The following is a 19,890-nucleotide window of genomic DNA, read 5'->3' on the forward strand; positions in this document are numbered from 1 at the left end:
GGAAACCGGAGCACCCGGAGGAAACCCACGCAGACACGGCGAGAACGTGCAAACTCCACACAGACAGTGACCCGAGGCCGGAATTGAACCTGGGTCCCTGGAGCTGTGAGGCAGCAGTGCTGACCACTCATGCCACTAAGTGTTGCTTCCTGATTGTGAAATCAAACTTATCCTTTAATTATCAGTTTAACTTACTTCATTGCCTCTTTTTCACTCTTGCAAGCTAAATATCTTTGTACTTGTGCTTGGTTACAACTGTATATTGCAATCCATACAAATGAACCTCCTATCACTGTGGTCCAAAATGTATGTCTTCTCCTTGGGTCAGGGTCAAAGCTGAAAGAAAAAACAAAATCTGCAACATTTATCTATTTTGCACAGATCTCTAAAAATGAGATAATATGAATATCAACAGAAAATCATCAGTGGGGCTGATACACACCATGGAGCAGAATTTTGCATGTTATTTACTTGTTATGGAAAACTAATTTTATGTTTCAAATGTTTCTGGAGTCTTTTTAAGTTTGGGGATTGAAATTTTTAAAGTAAGTTAAATGATATTAGAGCCGGAGTCTTCCATTCTGATTTGATTTGATTTATTATTATCACATGTATTAGCATACATTGAAAAGTATTGTTTCTTGCGCACTATACAGACAAAACATACCATTCATAGAGAAGAAAAGGAGGAGAGTGCAGAATGTACTGTTACAGTCACGGCTAGGGTGTAAAGAAAGATCAACTTAATGCAAGGCAAGTCCATTCGAAAGTCTGATGGCAGCAGGGAAGAAGCTGTTCTTGAGTCAGTTGGTACGTGACCTCAGACTTTTGTATCTTTTTCCCAACGGAAGAAGGTGGAAGAGAGAATGTCCGGGGTGTGTGGGGTCCTTAATTATGCTGGCTGCTTTTCCGAGGCAGCGGGAAGTGTAGACAGAGTCAATGGATGGGAGGTTGGTTTGCGTGATGGATTGGGCTACATTCACGTCCTTTTGTAGTTCCTTGCGGTCTTGGGCAGAGCAGGAGCCACACCAAGCTGTGATAGAACCAGAAAGAATGCTTTCTATGGTGCATCTGTAAAAGTTGGTGAGAGTCGTAGCTGACATGCCAAATTTCCTTAGTCTGGAGCTTAAACTCAGGATGTGGAGATGCCGGCGTTGGACTGGGGTACTGCTTAAACTCAGTGGCAGGCATGGAATTGGGAGTGTTTTACTCTGAGAGGGCAGGATGGCTGACAATGCACAATGTCGCGCTGGTCAGCTCATTACATGTGCACCTGCTGTTGTTCCAGGGGGGCAGGCAGAAAGTTACCATCCCTCCCTTTGTTTCATGGAGTCAGGGGTCTGGGTGTAATATTTCAATTGGACCTGAACAGCCGTGCATTCATCGGTGTGGGAACTCCGGATTTCTGCTGAGAGCAGACAATGTGAGGCCCCCATGGTTCAGCAAAGCCTTCCTGGGGATTCTCCTCCAGGCCTTTCAGGTAAGACGGAAGATGCTGTTTCCCAGGGATGACAGCCAGACCTTCTGACCACAGCAACCTGGCAGAGGTCACGGCAGCAGTTAGAACCTGTGGGGCTGTCCCGCAGTGCAGGAAGAAAATGAATCTGTTGTGCTCCGCCAGGGTGAATGGCTGCGTAATACTCACTGCAAAGTGACATTCATAATGGCATCAGGCAGCCTAAGTGTGCAAGTGCAGAGTGATATTAGACAGCAGTTTGGACAAAGCCATCACAACCAATAGGGTATAACCGTCAGCAGACTGCTTCCCTCTCAGCTGCAGATGTTAAGGTTACACCTAGGCGTAGTCATTCGGAAAAGAAAGATAAATATATTTTGAAGACACACAAGTGGCCTCGGTGTACAACCAGTGTATGTACTTTTGTAAATAAATGTTCACTTGCACAGCTTGGAAGTTTCCTGGATTCCATCTTGCAGCTAATTTAATCACAGGCATTTAAGCATGCGGAATTTGGGCCCAATTCAGAGTCCAATAATAAACTCCTATAGATTCAGTTCCCTCACATTATTGACATATGATTATTCAATAATCCCACTTGTGCGTGATTCAGCAATGGCCATCATTGTGAGTGCGCATGATGCCAGCCACATGCTCAGACCTCTGAAAATGTGTTCAGCGAGGTCACTGCAGCTCCTGCCCTGCTGTGAGATGTGGGTAGGTGTCAGAAATACTCAAGGAGCGATAAACCTGCTCTGTGAGTCGTGAGGAACACAGTAGATGCAGTTTCAGGGCTGAGAGAGCGAAGCTCTACATTGTGTTCTTAATAATAGAAAACCAGAGGTGCCCTACATGTCTGGAGAGAGCAGTGGTGGCACATCCATCATTAATGGCCTTCTTTGGTAATTTGCCATTTTGGGCTAGCGTGCAGGTGAAGGCTGCTAGTAGGGTCATAATGGACAAGTTAACCTTGACTGCAAGAAGGATTTGAGTGTAGAGTTTAAGAGCTGTGTGCGCAGTTGGCTGAAGCAGAGGCAGCAGAGAGACTTCATTGAGGAGCATTCTGGGAGAAGTCGGAGCAGTCACATCTACTGAAAAGTGGGAAGTGGAAGAACTGGTGTCAAGGAGAGGTTAAGCCTTTACAGTAGTGTTTCTCTCCCTCCATTCTCCTCTGACCAAAAAAAAGGACACAGACATTAGAGGTCAGAAAGTGACGTGAGACCAATGGACGCAGCTGATTGGTGGGTATTTCCTAACCATATTAAATTGAAACACACTGTTTAGGCAAGAGTAGGGAATTATTTGCTTTATTTCAGTTTTCTTTATAAAGTTTTTAAACTTAAGGGTTTAGTCATGGCAGGAGAGCTTGAAGCTGTGGTTTGCTCTTCTTGCTCCATGTGGGAGACCGGGCACATTTCCAGTGCCCGGGGCCAGCAGGTGTGCAGGAGGTGTGTGCAGCTGCAGCTCCTGGAAGCTCGAGTATCAGAGCTTGAACGGCAGCTGGGGACACTGTGGATCATCCGCGAGTCAGAGAACATTGTGGATAGCACATTTAGGGAGGTGGTCACACTGCAGCTGAAGGGGCTTAAGGAATGAAGGGAATGGGTGAATAGCAGGCAGTCCAAGAGATGTAGGCAAGCAGTTCAGGAGACCCCTGGGGTCTTGCTTGCAAATCGGTATTCCATTTTGAAAGCTGATGGTTCCTCCAAGGGGTGCAGACAAAGTCAAACTTTTGGCACCACCAGCAACCTGTCTGTATAGGAGGGGCTGCAAAGAGAGGCAGGGCAATAGTAATAGGGGATTCTATAGTCCGGGGTACAGATAGGTGCTACTGTGGCCATCTACATGACTCCAGGATGGTATGTTGTCTCCCTGGTGCAAGGGTCCGGGATGTCACTGAATGGCTGCAGGGCATCCTGAAGGGGGTGGGATAAGGCAGAGGTCATGGTACATGTTAGTACCAATGGCATAGATAGAAAGAGGAATGAGGTCTTGCATCAAGATTTCAGGAAGCTCGGCAGTAGACTAAAAAGCAGGACCTCGCGGATTGTAATCTTGGGATTACTCATGGTGTCACGTGCTAGCGAGCACAGAAATAGGAGGATAGTGCAGATGAATGAGTGGCTTAAGAGTTGGTGCAAGAGGGAGGGTTTTAGATTCCTGGATCGGTGGGACTATTTCTGGGGAAGGTGGGACCTGTACAAGCGGGACGGTCTACATCTGAACCAGAACAGGTCTAACATCCTTGCGGGATGTTTTGCTAGTGCTGTTGGGAGGAGTTTAAACTAATTTGGCAGGGGGAGGGGACACAGACTGTTCGCAGAATAAGGGCACGGAATCATACAGCAGAACAAACAAGTCAGAAGGAGTGCAGCTGTATTAAGTTTCAAGGGAGTAAGGCCAGGCTGGATGACCTTTATTTTAACGCCAGGAGCATTGCAAGTAAAACGGATGAGTTGAGGGCAATGATTGACATGTGGAAGTGTGATATAGTAGCCATCACAGAGAGCATGGTTGAAGGAAGGACACGATTGGCAACTTAACATTCTGGGATATAGAATCTTCAGGCAAGACGGGGTGGGGGGTGGGGGGGGGGGGTAAAAGAGGAGGAGGCATTGCATTATTAATCAAGGAGTCAGTTACTGCAATAAGGAGAGATGATGGGAGGAATTTTATGGACTCACTTGAGTGAGACCGGAAATTTCTGCCCAAGGTCAACCGAGATTTCCGTTGTCAGATCCTTGCCCGTTCTGATTCTGTGGCGGGTGAGATGGTGGAGTTCCGGCGTACATCTTGGAGGGAGCATCATTGTGGGTGGAGCATAGGAATAAAAAAGGGGCTGCCACATTGTTCGGTGTTCATTATAGACTCCCAGATAGTCAGAAGGATATTGAGGAGCAAATATGCGCTCAGTTTGTGGGGGTGTGTAAAAACGATAACAATAGGGTTATTATATGAGGTGATTTCAACTTTCCCAACATTAACTGGGATATACACAGTGTAAGGGCTTGGATGGAGTAGATTTATTGAAATGTGTACAGGAGAACTTTTAAAATCAATATGTGGAGGGTCCAACAAGAGAGCGAGCAGTGCCGGACCTGATTCTGGGAAATGAAGCCGGACAGGTGGTTGAGGTAGTGGTGGGGGAGCATTTCAGTGATAGCGATCACAACATTTTAAGCTTGTACAATTTAAGCTTGTTATCGACAAGGAAGAAGACAAGCTGCAGAAAAAAGTTTTTGATTGCGGGAGAGCGAATTTTAGTAAAACAAGACAGGATCTGGCCAAGGTAGACTGGGAACAGCTACTAATGGGAAAATCTGCAGAAGAGCAGTGGGAGGCATTGGAAAAGGAAATGGAAAGGGTGCAAGCCCAGCATGTTCCCTCTAGGGTGATAGGTAGGAATTATCCCCCCAGAGAACCATGGATGACCACAGATATTCAAGATACAATGAGAAGGAAAAGAAAGGCTTTTAAAAAGTACAAAGGAAGCAAATCAGTGGGAGACATTAGTGAGGTATAGAAAGTGCAGGGTGGAGCTTAGGAAAGCAATTAGGAATGCAAAGAGGGGATATGAGAAAGCTCTGACTGGTAAAAGTAGGGAAAAGCCCAAGATATTCTATAAGTACATCAATGGGAAGAGGATAACCAGGGAAAGAGTGGGGCCCATTAGGGAGCAAGGGGGCAATCTGTGGGTGGAGCCAGAGGACATTGGTAGAGTGTTGAATGAATACTTTACATCCATCTCCACCCAAACGAATGAGGATGATGATATGGAATTCAGGGAGAGAGACTGTGAGGTTCTTGAGCAAATTGACATAAGGAAGGACAAGGTTTTGGAGGTGTCGGCAGTCTTAAAAGTGGATGAGCCTCCAGGTCCAGATGAATTGTGCCCTAGGCTGCTGTGGGAGGCAAGGGAGGAGATTGCGGGGGCTCTGACCCAAATTTTCAATTCCTCTCTGGCCGTGGGGGAGGTGCCAGATGACTGGAGAACAGCTAATGTGATTCTACTATTTAAGAAGGGGTGTAGAGATAAACCAGGCAATTACAGATCAGTGAATTTCACATCAGTGGTAGGGAAACTATTGGAGAAACTTCTGAAGGAGAGCGTTCCTCTACACTTGGAGAGGCAAAGCTTGATCAGGGAGAGTCAGCATGGCTTCGTCAGAGGGAGGCCATGCCTAACTAATTTGATTGAATTTTTTGAGGAGGTGACCAGGTGTGTAGATGAGGGTAGTGCAGTCGATGTAGTTTTATGGATTTCAGCAAAGCCTTTGACAAGGTCCCACATGGGAGACCTTGGTGGTAAATTCATATGGGATACAGGGTAATTTGATAAAGTGGATTCAAAATTGGCTCAGTTGTAGGAGACAGAGGGTGATGACAGAAGGCTGCTTTTGTGAATGGAAGACAGTGTCCAGTGGCGTACCACAGGGATGTGTTGGGCCTTCTATTATTTGTCATTTATATAAATGACATTGATAACTATATGGGGGGGTAGGATTAGTAAGTTTGCGGATGACACAAAGATTAGCCGGGTGGTTAACAGTGAGGCAGAGTGTCTTGGGCTACAAGAAGATATAGATGGATTGGTCAAAGGGGCGGAAAAGTGGCAGATGGAAATTAATTCTGAAAAGTGTGAGGTGATACACTTTGGAAGGAATAATTCGACACGTAAGTATTCAATGAATGGTAGGACATTAGGAAGTTCTGTGGAACAAAGGGACCTTGGTGTATTTGACCACAGATCTCTGAAAGCGGAAGGGCATTTGCGGGAAATTGTGATTGCAGCAAATCCTAACACACCTGCAGCCTGGCTTTTGGGATCCAGGATGAATTGGACACATTGGTGGGCTCTCCTGAAGAGGGCAAAGTCACTTCCCAGGTGCACGTGTGTCACGGACTGGGAGATGCCACATAGGTCTCCAGTGGAGCCCTAGAAGGAGCCATTGGCAATGAATTTTAAGGTGGTTGTGATCTTTCATGCCACTAGCCTGCGAGTCTTTGTGACATCACGTTGTTGTGGAGAAGTTGGCAGATGTCAGCAAGCAAATCCTAAGGCACCTTCAGCATTGCCTTTCTGTCATCAATAGATAGCTGTACTGCCTGCAATGTACCCATGGTCAGGCCAATACATGCCATTGTACTGGTCCCTGGGCAACAACACCCTGATCCTCATGAGGCCCCACTTCCACTTGCTGCTCAGTCTGTTGCTTCTCCTGGCCTTGTGATACAGTAAGGCAGGGTTGCCTGCAGCCTGCATCATCTAGGCCTTAGTGGATCTATGAATGGATTGCAGTAGTCTACCTAGTGGGCATAATCGTTTCAGATGTGCCTCCATCACAAAGGTAGCAAGTCAATGCTAAGCCCTGTGCCTGGCTTTGGTCTAGATTCAATGACAGTCTGTAACCTCATGGCCCGGCACATCCCCCACTCTACCATTACCACCAAGTCACCAAGAGAACAGGAGGGCATGCCAGGAGCAGCACCAGGGATACCTAAAAATGAGGTGTCAACCTGGCGAAGCTACAGAAAAGGACTACTTGCGTGCCAAACACCATAAACAGCAAGTAATAGACAGAGCTAAGCGATTCCACATCCAATGGATCAGATCTAAGCCCATCCAGCCGTTAATGGTGGTGGACAATTGAACAACTCACAAATACTCCCATCCTCAATGATGGAGGAGCACAGCTCATCAGTGCAAAAGATAAGGCAAAATATTTGCAATAATTTTCAGTCTGAAAGTGGGTGAACCATCCCAGCCTCCTCCAGAGATCCCCAGCATCACAGTCTTCAGCCAATTCGATTCGCTCCAAGTGATATCAAGAAATGGCTGAAGGCACTGGATACTGCTAAGGCAATGGGTCCTGACAATACCCCAGCAATAGTACCAAAGACTTATGTTCCAGAACTTGCCGTGTCCCTAGACAAACTGTTCCAATACAGTTACAACACTGGCATCTACCCAGAAATGTGGAAAATTGCCCATTTATGTCCTGTACACAGAAAATAGGGCAAATCCAACCTGGCCAATTACCACTACATCAGTCTACTCTTGGTCATTTGTAAAGTGATGGAAGAGGTATCAACAGCGCTATCAAGCAGCACCTGCTCAGTAATAACCTGCTCACAGAAGTTTAGCTTGTAGGTTTTGCCAGGGACACCCATTTCCTGACCACATTACAACCTTGGTTCAAACATGGACAAAAGAGCTGAATGCAGAGCTGAGGTGAGAGTGACAGCCCTTGACATCAAGGCACCATTTGACCAAGTATGGCATCAAGCAGTCCTGGAGTCAATGGGAATCGGGGGAAAACTTTCCGCTGGTTGTAGTCATGCCTGGCACAAAGAACGATGGTTGTGATGGTTGGAGGTCAATCATCTCAGCTCCAGGACATCACTGCAGGAGTTCCTCAGGGTAGTGCCCTAAACCCAGCCATCTTCAGCTGCTTCATCAATGACCTTCCTTCCATTATAAGGTCAGAAGTCAGGATATTTGTAGATGATTGCACAATGTTCAGTACCACCCATGACTCCATAAACACTGAGGCAGTCCATGTCCAAATACAGCAAGACCTGGACAATATTCAGGTCTGGGCTGACAAGCGGCAAGGAACATTCATGCTACAGAAGTGTGAGGCATTGACCATCTCCAGCAAGAGAAGATCTAACCATTGCCCCTTGACTTTCAATGGCATTATCATCGCTGAATCCCCCACTATCAACATCCTGGGGGTTGACAAGGAACTGAACTGTACTAGCCTTATAAATACAGGGGCTACCAGAGCAGGTCAAAGGCTAGGAATCCTACGGCGAGTAACTCACCATCTGACTCCCCAATGCCCATCCAACATCTACAAGGCACAAGTCAGGAGTGTGATGGAATACTCCCCACTTGCCTGGATGAGTTCAGCTAGAACAACATCCAAGAAGCTCGACACGATCCAGGGCAAAGCAGCCCACTTGATTGCTACCCCATCCACAAACATTCAATCCCTCCACCACTGATGAACAGTGGTAGCCGAGTGTACCATCTACAAAATGCACTGTCTATACTCACCAAGGTTCTTTAGGCAGCACCTTCCAAACCCATGATCACTACCATCTAGAACGACAAGAGCAGCAGACACATGGGAACACCACCATCTGGAGATTCCCCTTCAAGTCACTCGCCATCCTGACTTGGAAATATATCGCCGTTCCTTCACTGTCACTGAGTCAAATTCCTGGAATTCCCTCCCTAAAAGCACTGTGGGTGTAACTACACGCCAGGGATTGCAACAGTTCTAGAACGCAGCTCACCACCGCCTTCTCAAGGGCAACTATGGATGGGCAATAACTGCTGGCCAGCCAGCGACACCCACATCCCATAAATGAATAAAAATAACATGGTACTGCCTTCCATGTGAAGGACCTCCTGGAGAAACAGATAAGTGTTTCTCCCATTCTGACATGATTGTGCATGGAGACATTGTGCATTGACCAGGGTGATGTATGTCATGTGTGAGAACCCTACCTCCGAAACTATTCAGATTACCTACATGACTCTCAAGTCTCTATAGATGGACCATTGTTTGGCTTCATGGGAAGACTTATCACATGAGCTTTTGTCAGCTGTGACCATTCACGAGAGAGATTTGGAGTTGGGCATTTGCTGTCATCCACTAGCCCCACACAGTGGAGGCATCCACTCCCTCCTTCCCTTCATCCCTTCCTCTGACAGCATATCGCACAGAATGAATGGCAGCTCCAGACGTTGCTGGGATCTCAATGCCATGTGCCCCATGAATTGGGGCGAATTGGATCAAGAGCTACGGGGAGAAAGCAGGATTAGGCTATTGAATTGGATGATCAGCCATGATCGTGATGAATGGTGGAGCAGGCTTGAAGGGCCAAATGGCCACCTCCTGCTCCTATCTTCTATGTTTCTGTGAGCAAGGGAACAAACCTGCTGCAATGCAGAGTTCACCATAGAGAGGAGAACACAGCTGAGCATGGGTGACATCCAGTTGCCTCATCATCACTGGAGTATCGCTTCAGTCAGCCAATAATGCTCACTTTGAGCTCCACCCCCCCCGGAAAGACCTTCATCCCACTTTGAGGATTGCAGTTACAGAGCGACAGCATGGAATCGAAGAGAGTGCAAAAATGGGGTGCGTGTCACATTCCAGACTCACTCCACCACCTCTATCCTCCTCCTGTCACCCACTAACTTCCCCTATCACCCACCCAATATAACCATTCCTTTCTCCTATCACCTTTGAACCTCCCCCTTTACCCTCCACATTCCTTCTCTCCCCACTGAGCCTACACCTGTTACCAACCCCAATCCCACCCTGACCCTCACTCTTCCCATCATCCAAACTGCCTGTTTTGTCAGTTTCCGTGAAATCCTCATGAAACCTTCAGCTACCCAACTATTACCCTGAACCTGCCACCCTAATGCATCCCAATCACCTCTCAGTGACTGTTCTCTCCGCTGTTAGGTTTAACCCTCAGTTTAACCCCTAGAATCCCATCAAAGACAGCACCGACCCCGCCCTGAAGGACCATCTCTCAACCACCATCGTTGCCTGGAATCCTCCACTCCCAACCAACCACAGGATCCCCAGAGCCAACAAACAAGGCCTTTCCCCCCCGCCCATCCTAATTCCCCGCACCCACAGATCCCCTCATTGCCATTGTACATAGATCAATAATTGCATTTCAAAGCTACTCACTCGAAGAAATTGAGGCGCCCGCCACTCTCCGCAATTCTCCAAACCTTTCCAAATCCTCCAACCTGAATTATTCCCTGAATCAGCAAAGCAACGAGGCCAGCCAGCATTATACAAATTTGGAACACATCTGTCCACACAACAGCTTTAATACCACCCTATAAAATGACAAATAGTAATTAAACACTCCTTAATTTCTTAAATAAACATATGAGCAAGGAATAATACATTAAACAGAGCACTGAATGCCTTGAAGAGGATTGATAATATAGATAAATGACAACCTACAATAATAGGAACAATGCTACTTTGAAAAACCAATCTTTTGGAGGAAGAAGCTGTTAAGTGTGTCACATTTGTTGACATTTGGCAAAGAAAAGAACAATTACATCAGATTTAAAAATGCTGTATCTCTATGTAAGTAGATCCCCAATTCAGCGAAATACAGGGCTGAGAGAGAGAGAGAGATAAAAGCAAACAAAAGAAAAGGGACAGCAACCACAAAATGCCACCAAGTCAAAGGACAAAGGGTCATCTGGACTCGAAATGTCAGCTCTTTTCTCTCCTTACAGATGTTGCCAGACCTGCTGAGATTTTCCAGCATTTTCTCTTTTGGTTCCACTTTCTAGAGTGCCCAGGGCAGTACCAGGGGGCAGTTCCAGGGCAGTGCAATAGGAAAGAATCATAGAAACCCTACAGTGCAGAAGGAGGCCATTCGGCCCATCGAGTCTACACCGACCACAATCCCACCTAGGCCCTACCCCCACATATTTTACCCACTAATCCCTGTAACCTACGCATCTCAGGACTCTAAGGGGCAATTTTTTAACCTGGCCAATCAACCTAACCCGCACATCTTTGGACTGTGGGAGGAAACCGGAGCACCCGGAGGAAACCCACGCAGACACGAGGAGAATGTGCAAACTCCACACAGACAGTGACCCGAGCCGGGAATCGAACCCAGGACCCTGGAGCTGTGAAGCAGCAGTGCTAACCACTGTGCTACCGTGCCGCCTGCTAATGAGGTTTAAACGTATTTAAATGAGGTCCCTGCCCTTCCTGAGGAGGGTCTTTACTTTTTGGCCTCTTGTTGGATTTTGCATCCACGTCACATTTGGACCACAGGTGTAGAATCCTGGCCATTGGCATGGATTGAAGTTTGGAGCTAACAGGAAACAGAGAGTAGGCATAAATGGGTGTTTTTCTAGTTGGCAGGATGTGACAAGTTATGTGCCAAGGGATCAGTGCTGGGGCCTGAATTTTTTGCAATTTATATAGATGACTTAGATAAAGGGACTGAAGGTATTGTTGTTAAATTTGCTAATGACATAAAGACAGGTAGGAAAATCAATTGTGAAAATAAATTGTGAAAGTAAGGAGGCTCCAAGGGTAGGTTAAGTGAATGGACAAAAACCTGGCAAATGGAGTATAATGTGGCAAATATGAAGTTATCCATTTTGGCAGGGTGAAGCCTATTATCTAAATAGTGAGAGATTGCAGAGTTCTGAGGCACAGAGGGATTTGGGTGTCCAAGTTCATGAATCACAAAAGTCTAGTTTATAGATACAGCAAATAATTAGGAAAGCTAATAGAATGTTATAATTTATTGTGAGGGGAACTGATTACAAAAGGAGGGAGATTATTCTTCAGTTGGACAGGGCATTGGTGAAACCATACCTTGAGTATTGTGTACATTATTGTTCTCCTTACTTAAGGAAAGATGTAAATGTATTAGAAGCACTTCAGACAAGGTTTCCTGGACTAATACCAGGAATGGGCAGGTTGTCTTATGAGGAAAGGTTGAGGGGGGTTAGGTTTGTATCCACTAGAGTTTAGGAGAGTAAGAGGTGACTTGATCAAAAGCTTTAAGATCCTGAAGGATATTGACAGGGTGGATGCAGAGAGGATGTTTCCTCTTGTTGGAGAATCTAGAACCATGGGTCACTGTTTAAAAAGGGATTGCCCATTTAAGACAGAGCTGAGAAGTTCTGTCACTACCTGCAGGTAGTGAGTCTTTCGAGCTGGCCATGTCTGGAGTGCCGGGTGAGAGCTTGTTACCTGCTATCCTTAACTCATGCCACCAAATATTGGGGGTGCCCGGAAGTGATGTGGGAACCCAAATAAGGCACTACTCACCATTTTTCAGTGGCTCTGGAATCCTTATGATTAAGTAGAAATCAATCCTGTTACGTCTGTTTTTATTCTCACTAATGCTGTAGGACCTGCTGAGGATTTCCAGCAGTTTCTGTTCATCTCTTATTTCAATACACTTGGCAAGCTATAATGTGTCACTACTAACACCTGACCCACTTTGGAAAGCACATTTCGTATTATTCGCTTCACCAGCAGCAGCCTTTTGGGAAGTGCCTATGGGAGGAGTGAAGAACAGGCAACATGACCAGCAGTGGTTGGCAGCAGTGCTATCGAGTCAGGAGCACTATTCCTGCTCCTCTTTTAGCAGCTGTTGGCCACATTGCATCTAAAAAACACGAGTGGAACAGGACTGACAGTTATAAACAATTACTTTCAACTCTCTACATGGAATCGCAAAATACCACAGCACGGGAGGAGGCCATTCAGCCCCTCGAGTCTGAATTAGCAACTGAACCAGACAATTATTGCATGCAAGTTTACTTAGCAGCTCATTCCGAAAGTGATAATTGAATATGAAAGATAATGACATTATCTTGACATGATATTCACAGAATGTCATCTATTAAATAATTTTTTAAAACATAAATTGAGATTTCTTACTAGTGTTGTATACAGAGTACACACGGACCCTGTGGTTATGATGGAAATCCACAAGTTGATGCCCGTAACTGAAACAGACAATTATTGAAAAAGGTTAAATTTATAAGTAGAAGGTTAATTTATCTGAAAGCTAATTTGAGGTGGTGACAAAACTGTATAGATAAGGATATGATACATGTGTGTAATCCACAGGATAACATGCAACCATCATTCTTATGATGCGGCACGGTGGCACAGTGGTTAGCACTGCTACCTCACAGCATCAGGGACCCGGGTTCGATTCCTGGCTTGGGTCACTGTCTGTGTGGAGTTTGCGCCTTCTCCCTGTGTCTGCGTGGGTTTCCTCCGGGTGCTCCGATTTCCTCCCACAGTCCAAAGATGTGTAGGTTAGGTGAATTGGCCATGCTAAATTCTCCCTCACTGTACCCGAACAGGCATCGGAGTGTGGTGACAAGGGGATTTTCACAGTACCTTCATTGCAGTGTTAATGTAAGCCTACTTGTGACACGAATAAATAAACTTTAACTTTACTTTAAATGAACTAGCTTAGGAGAAAAAGATCATGACTGTTTCATGACGTCAGGCCCAGCCTCTACTGAAAGTATTTGTGAAGAAAATGGCGGAGGAGATTGCAGAGCAGCCACCAAGACTTTCTGATCCTCTATTAGAGACTTTAGTGCAGACAATGGGCAGCTGGAACAATATCCTTTCTCCTAGTGTGGACAGGAGCCTGTTGAGAAGGAGTGGGAGGGGGTTGCTCCTGATGTCAACACCTGGAACATTACTCCAAGAACATTGATGAAATACATGAAAATGTTCAATGGCTTGGTTATAGAAGATAAAAACATTTAAAATATACTTATCACAGATGTACCATTGTGAGATCAGGATAGGAGGAGTGTGCATGTTATCTAGAACCACTACTGTGCAGGTCTCACCATTTGTTTCAAACTTTAATTCACTCACCAAAATGGCTATTTTTACTTTTGCTGCGGTTAGACCCAGAATAAAACAGACTTTAACCAGGCTGCTCTCAATGAACACGGAATGATTGATTTACTATTAAAAAAAACTTTTTAAAAACCAGATGCACATTCATAAGAACATAAGAACATAAGAAATAGGAGCAGGAGTAGGCCATCTAGCCCCTCAAGCCTGCTCCGCCATTCAATGAGATCATGGCTGATCTGAAAGTGGGTTCAGTTCCACTTACCCGCCCACTCCCCATAACCCTTAATTCCCTTAATGGTTAAAAACCTATCTGTGACTTAAACACATTTAACGAGGTAGCCTCTACTGCTTCATTGGACAGAGAATTCCAAAGATTCACTACCCTCTGGGAGAAGAAGTTCCTCCTCAACTCTGTTCTAAATTGACTCCCCCATATTTTGAGGCTATGCCCCCTAGTTCTTGTTTCCATTGTAAGTGGAAATAACCTCGCTGCTTCTACCCTGTCTAGCCCCTTCATTATCTTATATGTCTCTATAAGATCTCCCCTCCTTCTAAACTCCAATGAGTACAGGCTCAGTCTACTCAATCTCTCCTCCCCCTCATCTCCGGAATCAACCTGGTGAACCTTCTCTGTACCCCCTCCAAAGCTAATATATCCTTTCTTAAATAAGGGGACCAAAATTGTACACAGTACTCTAGGTGCTGTACAGTTGCAGCATGACCTCCCTGCTTTTAAAATCCATCCCTCTCGCGATAAAGGCCAACATTCCATTTGCCTTCTTGATTACCTGCTGCACCTGCAAACTGAGTTTTTGTGATTCATGCACAAGGACCCCCAGGTCCCTCTGCACAGCAGCATGTTGTAATTTTTCACCGTTTAAATAATAGTCCACATGCACATGCACGCAGATAGGGTCTCTGCAGAGATGGGCTTTGGAGAATAGACTTCAATCAAAAAAAAGAATAAAGTTTGCAGGGTTTTGATGCTGTTGATCTGGAGTCTCTTGTGTTCTCCCTGGTTGGTCCCATTAGATGCCTGGAATTTCTCATCAATAGAACTTTGGTTGGATCAATCTTTCCTGTCTCGGGTTTCCAAAGACAGGCAGGTTCCACTGAGGTGAGGATTCTTAGCTGGATACTGACAATCACATGGTTTCAGGCAAAGCAAAGAGGCAGAAAGCTGGGTAGCTTTTTCCTTTCTCAGTTCAGTCCCAACTGAATTCAAGAAATACGTTCATCCCTGTCATGTGATTTTCAGTAAATCACTAGCCTTTGCCTTTAAATAAGTTTTTTTTCCATCAATTAAAATAATTGAAAACAAGAAAATAGCTCTCTGCTTCTCAGGTATGATACTGGTCAGGTGATTTCTTGGAACAGGCTTGCTTGTTGCTAGTCTAATGATGGACACTAAGGGCCTGATTTTACCATTGCGTCATGCCCGTTTTTGGGCGCGAAAACATGGTAACGTTGGGCGTGAGGCCATTAATGTGCTCCGCGCCCGCGTCTGCACAGATGCTCACTTTACCGAGGCCCGAGAATGGCCGCGATCCGAATTGTGCCCAAAATGGGCGCAACGGCGATTTAAATATATTTGCATGCATTTAAATTGAATTAATGAACTGCCCGCCCAACTTTACCAGCATTTCCCCCTTTACCATTGTGTTCACACGTCCAGATTCGGCGCGAAACAGACCTGCTCGGCAAAGGTCTGTTTAGGACGCTCCAGCTTCTGAAAAGGTACGTTCAGCGCTTCCAACGGCTCTCTGACTCAGATCGGTGGTGGGGCGGGGGGAGGAGGCAGGCCAGATCATCCTATGGTGGGGGGGGGAGGGAGGAGGGAGGCCAGACCGTTGTCTGGTGGGGGGGGGCCTGATCATTCTCAGGGGTGGGGGAGGCCCGATCAGTCTCTGGGGGGGCAGTGGGGGGTGGGGGAGACCCGATCATTCTCTTGGGGGATGGAGGGTGGGGGAGGCCCAATCATTCCTGGGGGGATGGAGGGCGGGGGAAGCCCAATCATTCTCTGGGGAGTGGAAAGGAGGAGGCGGGTCAGATGTATCTCTGGTGGATGGGGGGAAGGGAAGAGGGCTGAGGGAGGCCAGATCGTTGTTTGGTGGTGAGGGGAGGGCCAGATGGATCTCTGGTGGGCAGGGGTGGTCCACTGCCACTCTGTGGGCAATCGGTGGTGGGGAAAGGGAGCAGAGGGTCGTGATCGGTCTGGGTAGCGGGGGGGGTGGGTGGATAAGAGGGAAAGTTATGTTGTAGGGGTGAGGGTGATGTCTGTGGAGACCATCGCTCCCGCTTTTTGCTCCCGAGCCGCTTTATCCGCTTTTTGCGGTCTGGGAGCAATGTGGCAGGGGTGCGATTCTCAATTTTTTTCCTCACTGCGCATGCGCAGTTCAGAGCTCCGATCATTTCAGGTGCACTAAGCCCCACCCACAGCGCAATTCAGACCTGTGATTTTTTTTTCAGGCGGAGTGCGTATGGGGGCGCCTGAAAGCAGGTTTCCAAGTCGGATCTGAATTGTGCCCAGATTCAGCACTTAGAATGAAAATGGTAAAATCAGGCCCTAAGTGTCTAAATAGCGCAATCCAGATTGTAAAAGAAAACTGCAGTTTGTGAAGATATGGGGGGGGGGGGGGGGGGCGATTCTCCCAGCGTGCTGTGGTACTCTAGCAGCGCAGCGGGCTGGGAGACTCAAGCGGAGGCCTTGTAGCGGGCTTCCCACTAGGCGCCATGACCTCCGCGTGTTTCCAGCCACCGGATTTCTGGGACTGAAGTCTCCAGGCCCGCTACCCTCCCCCCTCCTCCGCCAGGAATGTTTCATTCCAGTGGGGTTTACAACAGCTCCCACTAGTGGGGAGCTGGCGGCCAGACCCCACTGGAGTGAAGAGGGGCCATGGAGGCCCCCCAGGAGGTCAGGGGGATACCCCATGGGCATTGCCAGCTTGGCAGTGCCAGCCTGGCCCCCTGGCATTGCCCAAGGAGCAAAGTGGCAATGGGCATGGGGAAGAGCCGAGTGGGTGGGGACAGACGGGGACAGGGCCTAATAGGGGGTGATTGGTGGGGGTGGAGGGTCCCCCTGCCACGCTGCACTCGGGCTTGGTGACAGAAGGAGGGACGTCAGGGATCGGGGCTGGATATCAATGTTGGGGAGGCTGGCCTGCTGGGGGGTCAGGACTGTGGGAGGAGGTCGGGGCTGTCGGTGTAGGGGAAGGATGGGGTGATCGAGGCGGCCCAGGCAGAGGGTGTGTGGAGGGTCGGGGTTGGTCCAGACATGTCCGGGAGGCCAGCGATTGGGTGGTGGTGGGGGGTTTGCACGGCCAATGATGCGGGTCGCAGGACTGGCCAGCGATCGGGTGGCCGGCAGTGCGGGCAATTGCGCCGTGGCCCGCTCAGCGGTACGCTGTCGGCCTCTCAAGCTGGAATTGGCCCCTTTCTAGTGTGATTCATTCTAGGGAACTCTGTGATGCACAGAATGTGGGAGATTCATTTTGAAAATCCCGCTGAAAAAACCAGAGGGATTTACTCCAGTTTTTACACGAATTCGGCACTTAGAATTTTTTTGGGAGAATCCCACCCATGGTTTTCCCAACACCATTCACCTTATTAATTACAACACTCTCCCCCACTACCACTCTGTACTTTGCTGCCCTCACTACACAACACTTCACCAAATATTCTTTTCTTTATCCATACATATGCAGTATTACAAATTTCATTTACCAACAACATACATCTCACCCAGACATAATATCAGCTATTCTATCATGGAAGCCATATTCTACAAACACCTTACAAGACTTGCACCAACACACTTCCTTTGTCTTGCCGAAGGCTGCTGTTGAAAGGGGCTTTTAGGGTATCACATCACTTCAGCACTTTATTCTCCAGCCCTAGGGCACTGTCCCAGGAGGGTTAACCTGACTCCAAGAAAGACAATTGCTATTTACATTGTAGCAGAGCATGTGATGAGGTCAAGTGAGGATAAGAAGAATCCCTCATTGTAGTAATATTGCACTGTAACTGTTAACTTCCCATGAAAAGTTGCTTAACTCACCTTCGCTGAGCGCTAATGCTGGTGTATATGTTGCAATGCCAAGATAAATGAACTGAAAGACAGACAAACAACATATTAAAAACAAGTGGCAAAAAACTTCCAATGAATCTTTCCCCAAATTCCCAACAGTGCAACATCTGCTGCTGCAAACAAAACTCTCAATATAGGCAAAGAAATACAACATATTGAACCAATTTTACGCCTATTGCTATTTGCTGCAATTGGACAAACCAGTCAGCACATGTTTTACTTTAGATCTTTAGATTACTTGAGTTTCATTCCAAATAGATTTTATTAAAACCACATAAAAAAAACTGCTGGCCCCCGCAATCCCTCTGCCCCATGATTTTGAATCCATGATATCTGGCTCCCGATTTCTGGACCCAAACCCAGGCCTGACCTGGACTCTTTAACTGATTCCTTGAAGCTGACCACTTGCCTGAGAGCCACTTCAATGTTAGTTGTGATCTGATCTTGATCACCTCTTCATCGGCAGACATTGCGTTGGTACCATTATAAAGAGGTGTGAAGCCGGTGTCTGGAGTGCCTCAGGCTTCACCATTCAAGAAGATATCCTGGTATTCAGGTTCACCTGAATCTCTGTGCTATAATTTATAAGTAGTCTCACAACATCTGGGCGGCACGGTAGCACAGTGGTTAGCACTGCTGCTTCACAGCTCCAGGGACCTGGGTTCGATTCCTGGCTTGGGTCACTGTCTGTGTGGAGTTTGCACATTCTCCTCGTGTCTGCGTGGGTTTCCTCCGGGTGCTCTGGTTTCCTCCCACAGTCCAAAGATGTGCGGGTTAGGTTGATTGGCCATGCTAAAAATTGCCCTTAGTGTCCTGAGATGCATAGGTTAGAGGGATTAGTGGGTAAATATGTAGGGATATGGGGGTAGGGCCTGGGTGGGATTGTGGTCGGTGCAGACTCGATGGGCCGAATGGCTTCTTTCTGTACTGTAGAGTTTCTATGATTTCTATGACCAGGTTAAAGTCCAACAGGTTTATTTGGTAGCACGAGCTTTCGGAGCACTGCCCTTTCACCAGGTGAGTGCAGGATTTCCCTCACCTGATGAAGAGGCAGCGCTCCGAAAACTCTTACTACCAAATAAACCTGCTGGACTTTAACCTGTGTTGTGAGACTACTTACTGTGCCCACCCCAGTCCAACGCCGGCAACTCCACATCCTGGCTATAATTTATCATTTAGTATTGTCTGAAAATATGGGCACCATTCCCTCTAATGCTGTATCCAAATCACTGAAGAACATAGTGAACAGAAGCAACCCCAGAGCAAAACCATATATAACATCATTCGACATCCTACATTAGGTTGGTGTCTCAACAGCTAATACAGATTGGTGTCCTGTAATGTACACAGGATCCCGCTGAAGTTTTGGAGATTTATTGGACAACAGATGCATGCACACTCTGTGAATAATAAAACATATCTCTCAGGAGAAAGAAGATCCACAGATTAACTTAGATTTACTTGGATACCAGTTTTTCTGTGGATATTGATGATACTGAGCTCTCCACCACCTCTCTTTACTCCACCACCAGTTCTCTGCTGCCAGGTTGCTTTCCCGACATTCAGTTCTGGCTTAGCTGCAAATTCCTTTAGCTAAACAAAAGGAAAATAGAAGCCAACACACCATCTGGCCCACCACAAAATCCTCACTCTTGTGACTTACACCATCCCCTTCTCGAGTTGTTGTTTTAGGTTTAACCACTTTGACATTCCATTATAACCCCATTGTTTTTTCCATCGTGAAGGCAGCTTACATCCATAGCCATAATATTCACCTTCCTCCACATTTACTTCAGCACATCTATCACCAAAACCCTCATCCACATCTTTGTCAGCTCCATATTCGACTGCTGAAATGCTCTCTTAGTGACAGCATTTCTACAATGATGTTAGGTATTTTTACTCAGGAGAGGACGGGGCAG

The 19,890-nt window shown here is 46.7% G+C and overlaps 1 protein-coding gene across 1 annotated transcript in view; it reads right to left on the reverse strand.

Moving 5' to 3' along the window:
• The window catches only part of LOC144502065 (sodium-coupled monocarboxylate transporter 1-like), a 79,642-nt gene that overhangs the window by 38,796 nt on the left and 20,956 nt on the right, over nucleotides 1-19,890 (reverse strand). The window contains exons 5-8 of the mRNA XM_078226072.1: nucleotides 17,939-17,990; nucleotides 12,931-12,998; nucleotides 10,180-10,334; nucleotides 196-336 (exon numbers count right to left, since the gene is read on the reverse strand). Of these exons, the coding sequence (XP_078082198.1) occupies nucleotides 196-336; nucleotides 10,180-10,334; nucleotides 12,931-12,998; nucleotides 17,939-17,990 (416 nt within the window). The remainder of the gene's footprint in view (nucleotides 1-195; nucleotides 337-10,179; nucleotides 10,335-12,930; nucleotides 12,999-17,938; nucleotides 17,991-19,890) is intronic.

The sequence above is a fragment of the Mustelus asterias genome, chromosome 12, assembly GCF_964213995.1.
Source record: "Mustelus asterias chromosome 12, sMusAst1.hap1.1, whole genome shotgun sequence".
NCBI lineage: Eukaryota > Metazoa > Chordata > Chondrichthyes > Carcharhiniformes > Triakidae > Mustelus > Mustelus asterias.